The 19,806-nt window shown below is 34.8% G+C and overlaps 5 protein-coding genes across 6 annotated transcripts; 4 read left to right on the top strand and 1 right to left on the bottom strand.

Moving 5' to 3' along the window:
- The first annotated feature begins 1,279 nt into the window (after positions 1-1,279).
- LOC108196824 (uncharacterized) lies at positions 1,280-2,588 on the top strand. Of its 2 annotated transcripts, none has more exons than XM_017364283.2 (4): positions 1,280-1,416; positions 1,501-1,725; positions 1,883-2,083; positions 2,293-2,588. In XM_017364283.2, exons 1-4 carry the CDS (start codon positions 1,408-1,410, stop codon positions 2,344-2,346), a joined length of 489 nt encoding a protein of 162 aa, XP_017219772.1. In that variant the 5' UTR covers positions 1,280-1,407; the 3' UTR covers positions 2,347-2,588. The 2 variants fall into 2 exon arrangements, with proteins under 2 accessions (XP_017219772.1, XP_017219764.1); XM_017364275.2 differs by having other exon boundaries at positions 1,880-2,083.
- A 1,821-nt stretch (positions 2,589-4,409) lies between these two features.
- On the top strand, positions 4,410-8,273 carry LOC108204735 (uncharacterized). Its single transcript, XM_017374317.2, has 8 exons — positions 4,410-4,661; positions 5,522-5,678; positions 5,922-6,007; positions 6,207-6,319; positions 6,599-6,664; positions 7,103-7,212; positions 7,330-7,395; positions 7,542-8,273. The coding sequence occupies exons 1-8, from the start codon at positions 4,567-4,569 to the stop codon at positions 7,956-7,958; spliced, it is 1,110 nt and encodes a 369-aa protein (XP_017229806.1). The 5' UTR covers positions 4,410-4,566; the 3' UTR covers positions 7,959-8,273.
- A 748-nt stretch (positions 8,274-9,021) lies between these two features.
- On the top strand, positions 9,022-11,896 carry LOC108204734 (asparagine--tRNA ligase, cytoplasmic 2). The gene is made up of 8 exons (XM_017374316.2): positions 9,022-9,650; positions 9,744-9,980; positions 10,083-10,673; positions 10,774-10,959; positions 11,051-11,115; positions 11,226-11,355; positions 11,439-11,497; positions 11,601-11,896. Exons 1-8 carry the CDS (start codon positions 9,204-9,206, stop codon positions 11,782-11,784), a joined length of 1,899 nt encoding a protein of 632 aa, XP_017229805.1. The 5' UTR covers positions 9,022-9,203; the 3' UTR covers positions 11,785-11,896.
- Positions 11,838-12,717, bottom strand: LOC108204736 (cysteine-rich repeat secretory protein 55). Its single transcript, XM_017374318.2, has one exon. It carries the CDS (start codon positions 12,683-12,685, stop codon positions 11,906-11,908), a length of 780 nt encoding a protein of 259 aa, XP_017229807.1. The 5' UTR covers positions 12,686-12,717; the 3' UTR covers positions 11,838-11,905.
- Positions 12,718-14,642: 1,925 nt separating this feature from the next.
- On the top strand, positions 14,643-16,518 carry LOC108204737 (ras-related protein RABA5b). The gene is made up of 2 exons (XM_017374319.2): positions 14,643-15,128; positions 16,023-16,518. The coding sequence occupies exons 1-2, from the start codon at positions 14,798-14,800 to the stop codon at positions 16,334-16,336; spliced, it is 645 nt and encodes a 214-aa protein (XP_017229808.1). The 5' UTR covers positions 14,643-14,797; the 3' UTR covers positions 16,337-16,518.
- The last annotated feature ends 3,288 nt before the right edge of the window (positions 16,519-19,806 follow it).

Genomic DNA, 19,806 nt, shown 5'->3' with positions numbered 1-19,806 from the left:
TTTTAATGTGAATGTACATTTCTGCTTCACAAATCTATGAATTTTTTATATTTTTTTTTTTTGTTAAACCGGTGTTCAAGCCAGCTTGCGTGCACCTCAACTAATCCGATTAGGTTATTAGCACACTTATATCCCCGAGCATGATAGCCCGCTTACTTCTCAAGTGTCTAAGAATTGAACTCGTGATCTCAAGGAGCAAGTTTTAAGCGTCATTGTCCAACCATATGGGACACTAAGAGGAAATCATGAAATTTTAACTTCAACTAAAAACACGATATCAGATTCTAAGACGGTATAAGCAGCTAGCAACAGTGACCACTGTCGAACTGTTTATTTACTCCCATAGTCCCAACTCCCATGCACATAAAAGAGTTGATCTGGCTATTAGTTTGAAATGGGCCCCGTTTTTAGTAGTACTGTAACAAACAAGATGGGCCCCGCAGTAATAAAATGCGACATTGGATGTATTGTTGGTTTTAGATTAGATTGACATTCATTGCATCTGACATCAACTGTTTGACAATCTGTAAGCACATTTCAAACTTCAAACTCACCAGTCACCAGCACATCTCTTGTGCTTATTCAACCAGAGTGCGTAAGATTTGTTGCATTTTATAAATGGAGCATTCATTAACACTAGTCCTCCCATCACTGTTTAAAGAATAAGAATTCCATGGCTTTCTCTTTTTTTAAAATAAATTGTCAATTATTTTTCAAAATGATTATCATCATTTACATTTTTAATACGATTTTTCTATAAATGAATAATAATAAGTAATTAGATATGGAAAAGGTACATAAACTGTGAAATCTGTAGAATTATAATCCAAATTAAATGATTAGAACAATATAATAAAATATTATATTATTATAATATAATTTGTATACGTTTTTCATAATAAATATTGGATTCTTAAGGATATTAAGATAGGAAAAAGAGTGGGTTGCTGGATAATAATTTCTAAATCAAAATCTAATGGATTCTTCTCCAATGTATCTAACCATGCTCTCAAACTCACATTAACTTTCAGAAAATCTCCATTCATTTTCCCAAAATCTCCATTGATACTAGAGATTAGCTTAGAATTTTAAATAGAATCCATATTTGTAAATACATTGCTATAGACTTAATTCATAAGTAATTTATTCTGCATAGAGTTTATCTCCCATTTTGGTAGTTGTTGAGTTTTGTCCCTATATAATTAAACTTGAAACTTATCCAATCATATAGAATTATAATTTTACCTTTTACTCAAAAACTCTGATAAATTAAATATGTGTAGTTGCATAGTTGCAGTTGTTCTATAAAAGCCCCTCAATACAGAGAGGCACAATCACAATTTCACAGCCTCCTGAAAGGTCTATTTTCAATATTCATTCTCTCTGAGCTAACAACTACTGCAACACATGGATGCTGTAAGTTTATCTACATGTCCAAATACTCTTCAGTACTAGTATTTATGTGTGAAATTATTTATTTATTTTTGAAATATTTTGCAGGAAATGAAGAGGGGGAGTCAAGTGCCTGCATTCGGGAGCTGGGATTGTAACGATGAGGATCTAGAGTTCACTCAGTGTTTCGAAACAGCGGCGAGGACTACTTCAGGGGGGCTGCTTCGCTATAGCTACACCGGTGGTGAGTGTGATGATCTCTATCTCTCCGGGGACTTGTACCAGAACCATATCGTAACCCCGGCCATGATCATTGTTCCACGCCGCCACAAAGTAAGCGCCTTGTTTGGCTTCGCAACTTAATATTTGTTTCTGCGGCTTTGAAATATTGGTTTATACTGGAAAAAATGTTTGTTTTTTTTTGACAAACGAAAAAATGTTTTTTTTAAAATGCATGTAATGTAATGATATGATGATTGTTGAATAGCAGGAAAAGGGCGGATACAAAAATGTGAAACAGGGGAAGAAGGAGAAAGAGGAGTATGGTGGGTATCAAGTGAGAGAGGCAACAAGCCGTCAGGGACCACCACCACCGCCTGCCAGGAGAAACAAGGCACCACCACCACCTAAGCCGGTGGATGAGGACCTGTACAAAATTTCACCAGATCTCCTCTATGCCCGAACCAAAAAAGTAATAAATGATATCGATTATCAAAATCTCGTTGTGGAAAACCATGTATTAAATGTGTTGCATTTCCGACTGTAACTAAAAATGTCAGCCCTTGAATTTCGAGATACAGAGGCGCGGTGTCTGATGTTTTGCTTTAATATCACTGAATTTTATCATTATATATTATCCTGCTAATCATTCTTTATTAAACTGATCTCATTTGGTTGCAGAAGAGGGGATTTGGACTATTTTCATGCTGCATGAGCCCAAGTGGTGGCTTCTGAACAAGGATGGAGCAGAAAACAAAGCTAAGACCAGAAGATACATATACCTAATATAGTAGCGGTCATAGAGTAAATAGGTAGCTAGGAAGATGAAAGCAAAAGCTGTACCATTATAAAATGATGACGGATGATGATTAGTCATCATTTTGTAAAGGATGATGATATGTAAAATAAATAATAACTAGTGCTGTTGTTGATGTATGCTTTTGAATATCAAATCTTCTTCTGGCATTTCGTGTTTATGATTTCTCATGTCTTGTAACTTTCGAAGCCACAGTAGTAGAGTGGTATTTATGTGTTGGGGCGCCTGCTCTTCCTAAAGGCTTCTGGACAAAAGCAAACATGCATGTTTCTTGTTCATCACCATCCGTGCTCTCTCAGAGTTTCACTCACTCTTCATTTTCTATACACATTACACCCTTCTGTTGTTTTGCAGGCTGCAGCCATCTATTATTTGAATCATGAGATTTCAACCCGTGAGTGAGAGTGAAATTTATTCTCGGCGAACAGGTCCCAGATCTCACGAAAAATGGCACATTAAGGGTGGTTTTGTTCAAAAGGACCAAATACTCAAATACCCAAGTCGGTGAAACACTTTAGTAACAAACAAAGAATCAGTGTATCTACTTTGTTAAACAATGATTTAGCCTGATTACTATAGACAATCTTTTCTTTAATCTCATAAATTTTGTGAAACAATGATTTAGCCTGATACAGACTCTTTTCGATTATATATCGAATGATAATGATCATATATTTTCATGGATCTCAGCTCATTGATTGTCGGATGACTTTGAATAAAATTTAGGAAGATGTATTGAACTCTAATTTCAGAATTAATAATAATTAATATATTTTGATATATCCAAGTTATTTTGATTTTACAAGAGTCATGAGTCATTTTACGTCAAACATGTACACACGTACATTATTATATGGTTTTGAGCGTGGGCTATTCAGAATGGTTTAAGAGTGTAAGAGATAACAAAAATGTGTATGCTGTGTTGAATTTATGATAACACCATAGCAAATTATATATTGAATGTTACTTTTCCACGCATGGAGGGATGTTTATATTGTGTCAGGAATCATGGATCGTACTGTATACATATATTTCGCACAATATTTTATCAATTGTTAGCTTCTCTATTCTTCAGAATAAAGCATGCTCTGTATACATTTTACACTCCGCTCTAAGTGAAAATAAATTTATCATTTATAATATTTAAAAAAATTTCACAAATACATCATTTTAAAATAATCGCGGGTGAATATTATCAAAATTTTAAGAATAATTTAAATTGTAATTAAATAACATATTATTTTAGATACATTATCTAAAAACTGAATTGAATACTCTAGTTTTTAAAATATTTTTCTAATTCATATTAAATACATGATATTTATTTTTAAGAATCTGGATTAATGACAAATGATAATTTTAATAAAATAGAATATATAAGTGCAAATTAAATTAAACTCACTTATTAGTACCGGACACCGTCATGATTGCAAAAACCGAACACAGGATTTAATCGATGGAGGTGCCGATTAGAGATTAATTAGATTGAAAAGATTTATTAAGTTAGAAATAAGATGTTTTATAATATTAAAATTATATTTGATATATTAATTTAATTTATTAGCGACTCAACTAAAAAAATGTATATGATGACTAATCTAATATTAAAATTCGAATAGGAAGACACCTTACAGGATTAATCGATATTACTGGAGCGAATTGGGAACCATTTGTCTTGTATTAATAATAAATAATATTCCATCTATTTTAGCAGATTTTTTTTTGACACGTATTTTAAGATTTTTATAGAATATAATTTTTTAAATAATTTTTTATATAAAATTTTGATATTTAAATTTTCTGTAAAATAAGTTAACAATTATTTATAAAAATATTAAAATATGTGAAAACAGTGAAGTGAAGGTAAGTACAAAGTGGAGTAGCATTAACCAGTTGAAGTTGAAGGTTTGCAGAGCTGAAAGCCCAATCCAAGCAGCAGGTGGGTTGGCATTTTATTAACCAGCCCATTAAGGCCGAACTAAACACGTATCTATTGGGACACACGTGGAATATCTCGGGAGAGTCGGCGGTTTGTCTGTCTCGGGTTCCCCACAAAAACCCCATCGCTTTCCGTTACTCGCATTCCCGCCTTTTTGAACCTTCTTTTTTCAGCAGCAGAAGAAGAGACAGAGAAAGATATGTGCGGAAGAGCACGTTGCACACTTAGCGTAGATGATATTCCCAGGGCTTGTCATCTCAACTCTCGTCCACTTCGTTCAATCGACACCAATCGGTAACACCCGCTCATCTGCTTCTATCACTCCTCTACTTCTTATCTGCCTTTTCTTTTCCAATTTAACTCACCGCATACTCAATTACTTTGCTCCTTCACAAAATACTGCTGGGACGGAGCGCTCGGCGCATTTTTTTGGGACTCTCGTGAAATATACTTCTTCTGTGTTCTGTCCCAGCCATCTGTTTACATATGATTTGGGACCCATTGATTTTTAATGTATAAAAGGGGGAGATAGTGGAATAAAAGTAGCGTGGAAAGGGGGAAAAAATGGGCAAGTGGTAGAAACCATTGATTATAAAGAACCGGAAGAAAATGGTTGGGATAGAGGGACTCTGTAGTTTCATAAATTATTTTAATTTTTTTCCTACTGAATAAAAGTTTAATGTTTAAATTTTTGTAAAAAAGAAAATTTTAAAAATAAATTTTGAAAGTATACTTTGTGGGAGCCCCTAAAATGCTTGTCACAGAATGTGTGCCACCGGTAAAGAAACGAGAGGGATGGACGAAGTGTCGAAGTATAATTTAATAAATTTGTAAGATGATGATTATCCTGGAATGTAATTCATTTGTTTCTCGATTCGGTTCTCTAGCAAACATAAAATTAAGGGATTTCGATGTCAACTCAAACTGTACAATGATTGTCATTTTGTCTTTGATATTGTTTGTTGATTAATTTTTCAAATCAGTTATGCCCAAAATCTCCCTTTAGGCAGACAACTTGCATTGCTTAACAGGGTGACTGGTGTATGCACAAATTGATTTGCGCATCTATCTTTATCTTCATGTCATCATCAGCATTTGCATTTGAGTCCGAGTGCTCTGATCACTAATTTTTCATTTAAAATAAACTCTTTCAGGTACCGTCCTGCTTATAATGTGGCCCCTGGCTCGACCCTACCTGTTATTAGAAGGGACAACGGAACCAATAGTCAAGGAGTTGCTATTCACTGCATGAAATGGGGGCTTATACCCAGTTTCACAAACAAAGCTGAGAAACCTGATCACTACAAGATGGTAATTATGCTTATCATACACTTATATCCCCTTTAATTTGCCGCATCCCATATTTAACATTACCCCTTTAATTTAGTAATTACATCATACTTGACTCCGGTTCCTCTCACTGCACATATATTTATTCAATTTGTGTTAACTTCTGTGGATGTTTTAGTTTTTTTCTTGGATAGACAGTATTGTTATAATTTTAATAACTACCAGCTTCAAGCTGCCAGTATATTAATAAACATTTAATCACAGTTTAATGCTCGCTCTGAGTCTGTTACTGAGAAGGCCTCCTTTCGTCGTCTTGTTCCTGGCAGCAGGTGTCTTGTGACCGTAGAAGGGTATAAATTTCACAACTTATTTCTCTATTTTTTTTGTAGCCCAATGTAATAATTGAAATAACACGTGTAGGTGTTGTAAATGAAAAAATTTGGCTGTTGTTAATTGTTCTGTTAGAGGAGTAGACCTTTATTATCTGGTCAAGTATCCAGTGCTGGCTTTTCTTTTCTAACTATTTTATGAAATGCGCTCTCTTTATAGATTTTATGAGTGGAAGAAAGATGGGGCTAAAAAGCAACCTTATTACATTCATTTCAAGGATGGCCGACCTATGGTGTTTGCTGCCCTATATGATTCTTGGAAAAATGCGGAAGGTGAAGCGTTTGTATAGAATCACCTAGATGCTCAACATAATTACTGCTAGTTTAAAACTTTGTTTATCTTTTACTTGTTTGCAACTTCTCTATCTTCAGATGCGTTCGCGGCTTCGCGCTTTTTTTTTTTTTTTTGTAGAGCATGGAAGTTGCTAAGTTCTTCAATATGTTTTCACTTAGATTGTTATAAACAGATATCTTCATTTCTCTAACAATTATCTGTTATATTTTGCATGGCTATACACACGTGGATGATACATTAAGTTTTCTATTTTGCAGGAGAAGTTCTTTATACCTTCACAATTCTGACAACTTCTTCATCATCAGCTTTAGCCTGGCTGCATGGTTAGTCACTTCAAGTTTCAATTGTTTTTGCAGCTTACCAGTTCTATAAAGTTTTACTTTGATGAGACTTATGTAAATTTAAAAAGAAAGTATTGATTATTTAAGGCAACACAAAAGAAAACGAATGGCCGAAAGGGAAGTGCCCCAACTGTACCATTCAATGTGAAAAATGAGTGCCTGGGGTATATAATTATTCCAGTGGACTGTTGCTATGCCTGGCCTGGCCTCTGAGTTAATTGTTAAATGACAATGTATGTATTCTGCAAACAGAATTCTGGGTGTGCAGATGGCATTAGAAAATTGATTATGTAGGCCCTCTACAAAACTTCATTGATCTCTTTATGCTGTTACTGAAAGACTTGTAATGTGCTATCGTTGTAAGATGCATTTTGAATTTTTCTCTACTTCCTGTATTACTTACTAGGTATACTATTGCAGACAGGATGCCTGTTATTTTAGGTAAGACGGGATCTACTGAGGAGTGGCTGGATGGTTCCTCATCTTCCAAATTCAATACAGTCCTTAAACCATATGAAGAACCTGATCTGGTAAGAGCTTTTAGAAGATATCTCAGGGTGTTTGTTTGGTTGTTCAGTGCCATCAGCTGTCTAAATATGTTATATGGCACTAAATGGAGAAATTTAAATTTGACTCTGGACTTATAGATATGGTATCCAGTGACATCCGCAATGAATAAGCCTTCATATGACGGGCCAGAGTGCATTAAAGAGGTATGTTTAGATTATTTAATTATTGAGCTATAAGTCATTTATCTTAAATTATTAATATGTATTAATAATACTTGTAACGATTCTTTGGCTCAGTTTATTACATGGAAATATTGTTATTGCTTTATTCATTGATGACTAATTTGCAGATACAACTAAAGACTGATGAGATGAAGCCAATCTCAAGTTTTTTCTCAAAGAAAGTAAATAATAGCGAGGAATCTAAATCTCAGGTGACCAATGCTGGTAAGGCCTCCATGCATGCTACTCCAGCATTAAGCTTGAAAGTGGAGCCCGATACTGAAGGGAACACAGGCATTCAGCAACCTCTTGTAGATAAAAGTAAAGAAGATGTAAAATCTAATGTTGCTCAGGCTCAGCTAGCGAATGAGGATGCACATCAGTTCCAGCTCAAGCGAAATTATGAAGAGTACTCTGCTCAAGAAAAACCCTCCTTTGAAACTGACCATCCTCAGTCTACTCCAGCCAGAAAGAAAGGAAACCTTGGAGGTTCAGGTGCTGGTTCTGGACAGAAGTCGCTTTTTTCTTACTTCGGAAAAGGTTAATCATTTGCTCTGGTGATGCCAACGTATGTATATATACCTCCTCTTTTTGCCTAGCTCAGTTGAAAAATTAAGAACACAAATTCTCTTTTGGAAGGAGAATTCAGGAAAAAAGTCGCTTCAGCTGTCCAAGGGGTGAGAATATATAGAACTATCTGTTTCTTATCAGCCTTAAAATGTTTAGACATAGCAGATTGTGTACAAATGCTAACATTGAAGTGCTGTTGCTCTTAAAGCTTGTCTGTAACAACACTTTAAGCATGTTTGTTAAATTTCTGTTTCTTTTGAAGCTTAATATGACTGAGAAAATTTCTTACATGTCAGTGCTCCGTATGTTTAATTGTTTATAGGGGTCAGTGACCGAAAGCTGTTCTATTTCATATCCCAATTACAAACTGCGTCCTTGCTTGTTTGCTATTCCATTCTTTAAATTTGGTTTTTCTGGGTAATGTTACAGGAGTAGTTGGCCGGAGAAGTTATCTATTTGTTACCAATCTGCCAGAGATACTCAGCTTTTCAGCATATTGAATAAAGTGTATACGATGAAAATGCTAGAAGAAAGTCGGAAAAACCCCTGAATGATTTTACCTGTTTCACCTTAGTTCCTTACTTGAATGCTTAAATTACATTGGAAGTTTCATGTTGTTACCTGATTGTGTTATTCTTTTCCTGTTTCCACATTCTTTACACTAAATGCATAGGCTTATTCATGTGAAATTATGCCTGCCTTGTTGGAACAGTATCCATCTACAATACCTATGACAAATTCCTTGATGAACAAAAAGCAGGATATTATTAAGGGAATATATATTTCTTGTGATCATCAAGTCAGCCTATTTAATATATATAACTTCATCTAGTTATTTAAAAGACAATTTACGTGTTAACAACAATAAAAAATCGGAAACATCTTGAGATTTTAGAAAAACAAGTAATTTCACGATATGCATGGTACATTAAGCGGGCACATAGCTTTTTGAGTGTGGAAACTCCCGCGAATGCCAACCTTGTAAACAATACCAAACCCCTTGGTTTCTTACTTGCTCCTCTTCCTTTGTGTTAGCATTTGCCTCAGACCACCCCTTTTCTTCACCCTCAAACTTCCATTACACATGCATACACACTATAAGTATGACCTGAATTCCGATTACCAATCCCAAATTATACACTCAAACCGATTTTCATCGACTCAACTTATTTCATATCTTTAGTCTTGTGTGTTATTCATCATTTCTCTATCTCAAACAAATGGCCTCTGATCAGCAAGAGCATTTGGTTGATCAGCGTCAGCCAGAAGGGCAAGAACAACCGGCTGTCGCTAAAATGCCAGTGACTGCTCCTTCTAGATATTCCAGCAGAGTCATCTTGAAAACCATACTAAACCGTAATGATAATGGCCTTGGATTGGCTGGTGAAAGGCTTGTGATTGGAGGCTGGGTTAAGTCCTCTAAGGAACTCACAAAAGAAGAACCTGTTAAAACTTCAGATGCACTTGTGAATGCTGGGACTCCCACAGATTTTACATGTGCTGAAGTTATTCAATCACGCATACCATTTCTTCGGACAATCATCAAAGTCTTTGGAGGACAAGGTAATAATGTTCACGACAAGCTGCATCCCTTCATGGCTAAACTCCCACAACCTAAGATCGTATACCTGCAAATCAGCGATGGTTCATGTGTGCAAACTCTTCAGGTACATTCCAGATGTTTTGCTATCTATCTACTACAGTATACCAATTGTCTGTCGCTAAATTTATTGTTCGTTTTGTTTTTTTTGAAATTCTAGATTGTGGTGCACTCCTCTCTTGTCCCTCCAAGCCAGATAATGTTCACCGGAACGTGTGTACTAGTTGAAGGCATATTGCAGCAGTCATCTGTAAAGGGGAAACGTGTAATCGAGCTCAAAGCAGAGAGAATCTTACATGTAGGAACAGTTGATCATGCTAAGTACCCTTTATCAAGGAAGCGTATACCAGTGGATGAATTGAGGGATCATGCACACTTCAGAGCTAGAACAACCACGGTATACTGCAGTAATCTTGTTTTTCTGTGTACTGTGTCATACTGCAATTGCTTAACTCTCCCAAATGGTTTTCTTATTGAATTGTTAAATATTATTGTGAAGGTGGCATCCGTTATGAGAATTCGTAATGCACTGAGTCATGCAACTCGCACATTCTTCCACAACAATCGGTTCCTCAATGTTGAGGTGCCGATAATTACTGCAACAGATTCTGAAGGATCAAGTGAGAAGTTTTATGTGACAACCCTTTCGGGACATCAGACTAAGATGAAGAATCCCATTAGTATGGATGACGCAGCAAGTGTCACTCTTCGGTCTGTTAAGGCTTCTATTGCGGAGAAACATAGACAAGTTGAAGAACTCATGAGGACTGGTAGCAATAAGGAAGCTGTTGCTGCTGCACTTCAGGATATCCGCAAAACGGATGATTTGGCTCATCAATTAGAAGCCAGAGAAAGATTAAGGGCTGATCATGCTAATGCTAAGACCAATGAACCTAATGTTTCAAATGATTTCTTTCCTTGTGAAACTTATTCAACGGTGTCTGGCCGTCTTCATTTGGAGAGCTATGCATGTGCCCTAGGAAATGTTTACTCATTCGGCCCTAGATTTCGTGCAGAAAGATCAGAGTCTAAAAAGTCCTTACCCGAGATGTCAATGGTCGAGCTTGAAATGGCATTCTCACAATTAGAGGTACTCTGTTTATTAACATCTAGTGTCATTTGATGAAAATAATAACGTTAAATGATGAACTGGCCAATGACAGTTTCCAATTGATGTGTGAAACTTCCAGGATGCCGTGAATTGTGCTACTGACGTTCTGAAGTTTCTCTGTGCATGGGTTCTGGAACACTGTTCTGAAGATCTAATGTTTGTCTCGAAAAGACTGGACAGTACTATTCTGGACCGCCTTCAGTCCATAGCTGTAGGTTCATTCGAAAAAATTTCCTATGCAGAGGCTATTAATAATCTAAAGAAGGTAATATCTATTAGAGAATTATCGCTTAAATGTTACAGACATGCAACAGAATATTCTAATTAGCCACTATTTCTTTTACTGTTCCAATCAGGATACTGGAAGGAAATTTGATGTAAAGATTGACCATGGCATTCCCCTAAGTGAAGAGCTTCAATGGTAACTCAAAATGCACATTTGCGCTATACATATACATAATAGTAAACATTATGCACATTATGGCATTCCCCTAAGGTCAGATTTTAAGAACCTCTCCTGGTTATTGACAGTTATATAGCTGATGAGATCTACAAAAGACCAGTGATTATATACAATTACCCGAAAGAGCATAAGCCATTTTATGTGCGAGTGAATGATGACGGGAAAACAGCTGCAGCTTTTGATTTGATTGTACCAAAGGTAAGCTTTGAGCACATAGTTCTTGACAAGATTCAGCGTATACAGCTTCATCCGTTTCTGAATCAAGAATCAATTATCTGCAGGTCGGAACTCTGATCAGAGGTAGTCAAAACGAGGAGCGTTTCAATATGTTAGAGTCAAGGTAAGACGATATTTATTGTTAGTCATTTCACCTCATTTTATTTAACATCAATAGTAATTCTACGCATGATTTTGTAGCCTGATGATTTAGCGTTATATTTCAGGATCAAAGAGTTGAACTTACCGAAGAATCAGTATGAGTGGTACTTGGATCTTCGCAGGCATGGTACTGCCAGAACCTCCGGCTTCAGTCTTGTGTTCGACCTCCTAGTTCTACAGGCCACTGGCCTCAATGATGTCAGAGATGTCATTCCTTTTCCGCGGAGCTTTGGCAAAGCCTGCAACTGATGATCCTAATGTAATTATCCGCTTCAAGTCTATACTGTAAATACTGAATAAGATACTACTCAAGTGAAATAATATATAGAAGTTTCTCCAGAGCTACAATTACACTTATACATATCAGTTATCAAGGCCTAGAAACTTTTGATACATAATTTGACATGTTGGAATTCTGCGTTTCAAGAGGGAAGTAAAACGGATACTCCTCATAGCGGACAAAACAACTGCTATACAAAACCCGACACCCTTTCTTGTTGTCGCAGAAACCATCAAAATTAGTAAGAGCAGTGGTGAGGCACCGCGCACAACCCCTCTCTGGCAAGTCCCTGGTGCACTGCACCAGGGCATAAAGTGTCACAAATGTTGATATTTTCGACTCTGCCTTGCCAAGCCCTTTGTTACTAGGCACCAAGGCATCCGAATTCGTCTTGTTAAAAATTGAACTAAGCTTCTGCTTGAAATATTCGGGATCCTTAACATCCTCCACATTGGCATATAAAATCCCAACTGTATCCACCTCACCGCGAAAATCCCTCGTGTCATACCTTAGGAAGCAATAATCATACCATATCCTTGCATCCGCCTGGTTCGGACAAGCCTTACCGATCTTTTTGGCTGCGTCTTGCACGCAATCTGAGCAGTCTTTGCTGCTCACATCACCTCTGCATTGTGCTAAACCATAGACAGTGTTATCTCCTTTGCCGTAGGATAATGAGGCGAAGCCATTTCTAGCTGTGGTCTCAACTAGTTGAGCTAATAGGCTTTGCACATTGGCTGAAACCGTGGAGCTACTTATATTTTTGCTGTTATTGCAGAAATTTCCCACAGAATCAGCACTTTCTGAAGCTGTTCTGCTTGTACAGAGAAAAAGCAAGAAAACTATAGAGTAGAGCACATTCTTCTTCATCTTTTAGCTTTCATGCAGGCTGCTCCAACAACTGTGGTTATTTATTTATAGAAGAATTCATGTTAGACGGGGTTCTAAAAATCGTCAATTTGATGAATTAATTGTTGAATTAATTGATATTAATTTATAAATATGGGTTAATCGTTATATATTTTCTGAAACTAATTTTATATATTTTATAATTTAATTATCATGATATTATTTTAATATATTTGATAAACATTATGATCAAATATTTTAATTAATTCAAAATTGATATTATTAATTGTGGACGGTATTAAAGTTCGATTCTGTTTTTTTAAAAGAAGTGCGGATATTATTAATTGAAAAAGTAGACTTTTTGTAATGAAACAACAGAAGCACCACAGTCCATGAGCCCACAGGCCGATATAGTGGACTTACTTGTCCTCACGACCAAATCAAGAGGTTGACTTGAGTGGGTAGGACCCATAAAATTAGAAAATTAGCTTCTGGAAGCGAATAATATTCTCGTGCCCGTGACTATTCTCAATAGGGATGGACCTCGATCCCGATCCCGATCCGATCCCCGACCCGAACGGAAATTTTTCGGGGGTGGGGATCGGGGAAAGTATTATAAAAAATTCGGGGATCGGGGTGGGGTCGCGGATTGGTGTCTCCCCGCCCCGATCTCCGACCCCGATTGTGTATATATATAAATAATAATATATTTATATATATTATACTAAATATATTATTAAAAATAGTTAACTTTTATAATATAATTAAAATTAAAAAATGATCATTATTTTTATTGATTGATAATAAATATATTGTAATATAATATATTTTAAATTGTCATTTATTTATATTATAAATCAATTTTAATATGATTTGATATTGAAAATACAAAACAATATTATATTATTAATATATTAGGAGTTAGTAGTTTGTTTTTTATTAAAAATATATTATATATTATAAGGTTATTATTTTTTTATTAAAAATTAAAATTCCCCGAATCCCTGCGGGGATCCCCGTTCCCCGTTCGGAGTTCGGGGCGGGATCGGGGACGGATATTGAATTCGGGAATCGGGGTCGGGGATAGCACTCCCCGACCCCGAAGTGCCCCCGCGCCCGTCCCTAATTCTAAACTCTAAAGTTGAAAAATAGTAGTACTTATGAGTAGTTTTTTCTGGAGGACCAAAATAATTTATGTCGGCTCACGGGCTTAACTTTTGGGCCAGCCTAAATAGCTATTAGCCCATTCCCGAGGCAAAGGCCTTGGAGCCCTAGCTGTGCTACTGACAGTCTGACACGATATTCACGCCTTGCTTTTCTTTCCTTAAATTTCTGGTTTCATGTTTGGGACCTCAAATTAACATAATTAAAGTAATAGTAGTTGGCAACCATTAATTTATCAGCACCATAAAAAACTTTTAATATTTACCTACCAAAAATAAATCAAGAATAAATGGTAATAACGCCCCGTTCAGTGGGCTACGGTACATATTTCATCTCAAAACTCGAATCCGACTCGATATTATATTTTGGAATTTTAAAGTATTTTTTTTCATAATGAAATGTGAGGGTATTCGATCGGGATTGTTGGAGATCCATTGAAATTTGATAGTATTCAAATGCTGTTGGAGTTTTATTTGGATTTCATAAAATTATGAATTTTGTGACATTTTTCGGTATATTTTAAATTTTTTGAAATCCCACCAAAATCTATGAAATTTTGAAATATTGCGCTTAAATCCTGACATTTTATCACAAAATCAAAATCACATACAATTCATTAAAATTCATGACTAAAAACAATCAATTAAAATTCCAATCTAATATATCATAGTTGTGCGGTTGAACAAAATTCCGCAGTCCTGACATCTGGTGTAATAAATATTATATGTATGTCCAAGTTTTATTTTAATTTAAATAAATCCAGAAAGATACGAAATTATGATGATTTACATTAGAAAAATGGGCCTAAAAAGACATGCAGACATGTTATGAGTATGTAAAATAGGCCGGTAATTGCGCAGTTAGTCTCTGCAGCTGCAAAGAGAAACCTCCCCAAATCATTACATACTTATATAAACTTGTATATATACATTCCCCAATCCATCTTCACACTTCCCAACAAATCTCACAATGGATGAAACAGGGGAAGGAGAGGAGTATCTGTTCAAGATAGTGGTGATAGGGGACTCTGCTGTGGGCAAATCTAATTTGCTCTCGAGATTTGCCAGAGATGAGTTTGATCAGAACTCCAAGGCTACTATTGGGGTTGAGTTTCAGACCCAGGTTGTTCAAGTTGATGGCAAGGAAGTCAAGGCCCAAGTGTGGGATACTGCTGGCCAGGAGCGTTTTAGAGCGGTTACTTCTGCTTATTATAGAGGTGCTTTTGGTGCTCTTTTGGTTTATGATATTACGAGGAGACCCACTTTTGAGAGTATCAGACGATGGCTTGATGAGCTCAATAGTAATCTCTCTCTCTCTCTCTCTCTCTCTCTCTCTCTCTCTCTCTCTCTCTCTCTCCCTCTCTCTCTCTCACCCCCTCTCTCACCCTCCTTATTGTAGAGTTCTTAAAAAATTTTTCTATCAGCTATGCAATTTGATTCTCTGACATGGGTTTAGATTAGTTTCTATTGATTCTGCGCAAATTTGTTGATTGAAATTTCTATTGTTGGCTTTTTTAGAATTTTGGTGGAAGATGTCAATTAGTGGCCCCTAGTAGGTTACTTTTTCTATCTAGTGGATGTTGCATCTTCATTACTGTATGTCATTCATGTGATACTTGCTTACTTTCCAATGTAGTCTATCGGCCCAACATAGAACTGTCAATTTATGAATCAAGTTTTCTCGAGTGTAGTTTATCTTCTTAAAAGGGAAAAGAAGATTATTCAAGTTTCAAGTTCTGCAATGTTTAGTCGAAATCCGATGCAGTGGTATAACCGGTGATATTGCTAATGATAACCATGTTTAGAGTAAATAATCTTGTGCACATAGCCGAATACAAATGGGGAAATAGCACAACTGCAAACTTGAGTTGAGCATTGAAGTCTAATGAGTTATGTTAAAGTTATTACTATGTTTGCTACAAGCTCTTAAACGAGACAGCGTCTGTTAACATCAGAATTATTGAGTTTCTACCTCTCATTTAGCTAATCACAATGTCTGCTCCTTATGGTGTCTTTTTTATGGTTGCCTAAGGGTTAATAGTGCTCTTTGTAGTATTGAGTTCATAATTTGGACACTGTTCATACTTAATTCTGCCTGAGTAGATTTGGTGTCTTGTTTTTGGATCTACTTGATATGACAATTAATAACCTGCCTTGTGCCTGATTAACTCATATTTGTTGCATTAACCATACAGCTCATTGTGATACTACGGTGGCAAGAATGCTTGTTGGAAACAAGTGTGATTTGGAAGATATCAGAGATGTAAGTGTGGAGGAGGGTAAAACCTTAGCGGAGGAGGAAGGGCTGTTTTTCATTGAGACATCTGCATTAGATGCTACTAATGTTAACACTGCTTTTGAGATTGTTATTCGGGATATCTACAATAACATTAGCCGAAAAGTCCTAAACTCAGATTCCTACAAGGCTGAGTTATCTGTGAATCGAGTCACATTAGTTAACAATGGAGCTGGCTCAAAGCAGAGCTGGAGTGCCTGCTGTTCCAGATAATGAGTGATGAAGCAAATACATACCTGCTCTTAATTTGTTATCATTCGGCATTTGAAGTTGCTTGTTTGAGAGTCCTTTTCAAACATTTACGAATTAATTAATTTATTGTTTAGTTTCTTTTTGCATTTTCCTGTGGGAACAGTTTGACATGGATAATTAATATGAGAAAATAAGATACTAAATGTGTAGTTTGATGCCAATAACTGTGTAGCTCTGCATTTTATTAGTTGAACCAAATACGAGCGGCTTGCAAGTTGTTACGTGCAAGCCTTTGCATTATCATGACCGAAGCTTATTGCACATCCTTATATTATGATTCTGTGGGATATTGTGCGACATCTACAGCAATAGAATCATCGTGCTTTGCTTCGTCTGCACTTGATATGAGCAGAAGACTACCCACCTAATGCTAACCGGGCAACTATTACTCCATTCAATCTGTCCATTGTGTGCTCGTGGCCACATTTCCCATTTTCGTATCATTCATTGCGACCACCCTTCCTCCTGCTCTCTCGGTATCAAAACTCTTGTCCATATCCACTTTATATGGTAAATTAAGTATTAAATATGTTAATCCATTAAAAAAACAATACAATATATTGGTAAAGTATTAACTTCTTTAAAACGATTGAATAAAAAGTGAGGGAGTATTGGATATGCATATGATCGAATGGGCAAGCTGTATCTGCAGAAATTTGTTCAGCTGATCGTTTTCGGGCAGCATGTCAACGCAAACTAATACTTTGTTGCATCTACATGATACATTTTTAAACACAAGGCTGGAGGTAGGGGTGAGCAAGAATTCTCCAAACCGATCTAAACCGGCCGATCCAAACCGTCCAAACCGATTTTTACGGTTTATTAACGGTTTGGTTTGGTTACGGTTTGAAATTTAAAACACCGAATTTTTTTGGTTTGGTTTCGGTTTTTACCTCCAAACCGACCGATATAACCAAACCGAACCGAATATATATATATATATATATAATAAAATAATAATTTACATGTGTGAATAATAAATTGATAATAAAATTATATTCTACAAAATATGTGAAAAATAAAACATATAAAACTATTATTCATATTTTTTAAAGAATATTGATATACTAATTTGTATGTATTATATTTTTGTTTTTTTTTAAATAAAAGTATAAGATTACATTTTTATCATCTTTCTCCCTCTCCTTATATTTTACAAGCTCTTATAATTTAATATCTTTTTTATAATATAAATTAAAATCTAATATACAAATTCATATTATATTTCAAACTTTCAATTCTTGTTTTGCAATTTCAAGTTTAATTTTGTTGATGAATTTGTTATATTGATAATAAGCGGTTTTAACCGAAACCAATCTGAACCAAACCGTTTCAAACGGATTGGTTTGGTTCGGTTTTTTAACTTAACGGTTTGGTTTCGGATTGAGGTTTTGGAAAACCGATAATTATGGTTTGGTTCAGACCTCAAAACCGTCCAAACCGACCGATGCTCACCCCTAGCTGGAGGTGTAACCTAGCTACAAAATATCAGTTCTTGGATTCAATTTCCCCATGCTTTCACATATACAACTAGTTGAGAAGCCGCGCGTTGCGGCGGCCTATAAAAATTATATTAATGATTCAATATTAATATTTGTAGAATAAAAACAAACAGATAATGCTTGAATAATTTTTTCCTATATACAAAATGAATCATATAAAAATTAAAAACAACAAACATGTCCGATAAACAAAACAAATATTATAAAAAAATAACCAACAAACATACATCACTAGTTAATTTATTGATATCATCCATCAATATCATGTCAAGACTATATTCTTTTCCCGTGTTTGGATTTTGTCGACTCTTTTTTTAATACACAGCCTTCACTTATCGTTACAGAAGAACGACACCGCCGAGTTAGAAATCGAGTAAGAGAATTATCCCCAGAGAGAGGTAAGGTTGTGATATTGAGAGAGAGGAGGTTGTGTTTAGATGATTCAAAACCCTACGATCTATAAGGGTATTTATAGGTGCAGAGAGACTTGGGTGCTACTCTTTCCTATAATTAAATAATCTGAAACAAAATCATATTAAAACTTTCAAGCTACTATATTCCATAAATAATCTGATACAAATTCAGAGAGACTTGTGTGCTACTTTTTTTCAATATTAAATAATTTGAAACAAAATCATATTAAAACTTTCAGATTATTATATTCCATAAATAATCTGATACAAAATCAGAGAGACTTGTGTGCTACTCTTTCCCATAATTAAATAATCTGAAACAAAATCATATTAAAACTTTCAAGTTACTATATTACATAAATAACTAGTGAAAAAAGCCGCGCTTCGCGGCGGCGTGATAAATTTTGATATGAATCAGAATTACAATAGGATAAAAATTATTTTGAGTCATCTTTCCATTAAACATATCACAAATAAAAAATATTATAATTGATATAAAAATTTGTTTAAGTGATCATCCTGTCATACACAATCAATACTAATAATAAAATTAGTTCGAACCCCCCTCCCGTCAAAGACAATATTAATCCATAATTATTATTTTTATGATAAATTAAATATTATAATTTAGATCAAAATTAGTTTGAGCCGTTCTCTTGTCTAACACAATACTTATAACAAAACATTATAATTTAGATATTAGTTTGAGTCGTTTTACTGTCAAACACAATACTAATAAAAATTATTCTAATTATGACAAAATTAAAGATTATTTTGAATTGTGTAACAAAAAAATTATATTATAACATAGATAAAAAATTATTTTAGCGACTTTACCGTCAAACATAATACTAATAGAAAATTTATTATTATTTGGATAAAAATTAGTTTGGGCCGCCTCCCGTGCCCGTCAAACGAAATACTAATCAAGAACCATTTACATTATCATAAAATCAATATATGATACCTATTTTTTATATATTATTTTATTTGTTAATTATTTTTATATTTTGATTCCTATTTATTAATTAAAAATTATTATTCTTTTATAAAAAACAATTTAGCGACTTTCCCGTCAAACATAATACTAATAGAAAATTTATTATTATTTAGATAAAAATTAGTTTGGGCCGCTTCCCGTGCCCGTCAAACACAATACTAATCAAGACCCATTTACATTATCATAAAATTAATATATGATTCCTATTTTTTATATATTATTTTATTTGTTAATTATTTTTATTTTTTGATGCCTATATATTAGTTAAAAATTATTATTCTTTTATGGTTATAATTTTTGTTGCTATCAGTTTTTTTTAATGATTATTATCTTTACAATCCTTTATTTTCTATTCGAAATTTAAGAAAATTATAAGACTAAATCGATAATAACAATTGTACGTATTACCTTACAAATCTTAAATATAAATTGTATTTTATCTATGATTTTGTTAGTTTGAATAAATATAATCCTATTTCTATTAGGATTACTAAATAAGAAAATAATTGTCTCATC

This window comes from Daucus carota, chromosome 1 (genome assembly GCF_001625215.2).
Source record: "Daucus carota subsp. sativus chromosome 1, DH1 v3.0, whole genome shotgun sequence".
Classification (NCBI taxonomy): domain Eukaryota; kingdom Viridiplantae; phylum Streptophyta; class Magnoliopsida; order Apiales; family Apiaceae; genus Daucus; species Daucus carota.
Note: the sequence above shows the minus strand (reverse complement) of the source record. Positions and strands in the feature narration are given on the sequence as shown.

Coding starts and splice junctions, on each gene's coding strand:
- LOC108204736 (XM_017374318.2), bottom strand. CDS start 12,685: ATGAAGAAGAATGTGCTCTACTCTATAGTTTTCTTGCTTTTTCTCTGT.
- LOC108196824 (XM_017364275.2), top strand. Junction 1,726..1,879: donor TTGTTCCACGCCGCCACAAA/GTAAGCGCCTTG, acceptor ATTGTTGAATAG/CAGGAAAAGGGCGGATACAA. Junction 2,084..2,292: donor TCTATGCCCGAACCAAAAAA/GTAATAAATGAT, acceptor ATTTGGTTGCAG/AAGAGGGGATTTGGACTATT.
- LOC108204737 (XM_017374319.2), top strand. CDS start 14,798: ATGGATGAAACAGGGGAAGGAGAGGAGTATCTGTTCAAGATAGTGGTG. Junction 15,129..16,022: donor ATGGCTTGATGAGCTCAATA/GTAATCTCTCTC, acceptor TTAACCATACAG/CTCATTGTGATACTACGGTG.
- LOC108204735 (XM_017374317.2), top strand. CDS start 4,567: ATGTGCGGAAGAGCACGTTGCACACTTAGCGTAGATGATATTCCCAGG. Junction 7,213..7,329: donor CATATGAAGAACCTGATCTG/GTAAGAGCTTTT, acceptor CTGGACTTATAG/ATATGGTATCCAGTGACATC. Junction 7,396..7,541: donor GGCCAGAGTGCATTAAAGAG/GTATGTTTAGAT, acceptor ACTAATTTGCAG/ATACAACTAAAGACTGATGA.
- LOC108204734 (XM_017374316.2), top strand. CDS start 9,204: ATGGCCTCTGATCAGCAAGAGCATTTGGTTGATCAGCGTCAGCCAGAA. Junction 11,116..11,225: donor CTAAGTGAAGAGCTTCAATG/GTAACTCAAAAT, acceptor GGTTATTGACAG/TTATATAGCTGATGAGATCT. Junction 11,356..11,438: donor TTGATTTGATTGTACCAAAG/GTAAGCTTTGAG, acceptor AATTATCTGCAG/GTCGGAACTCTGATCAGAGG.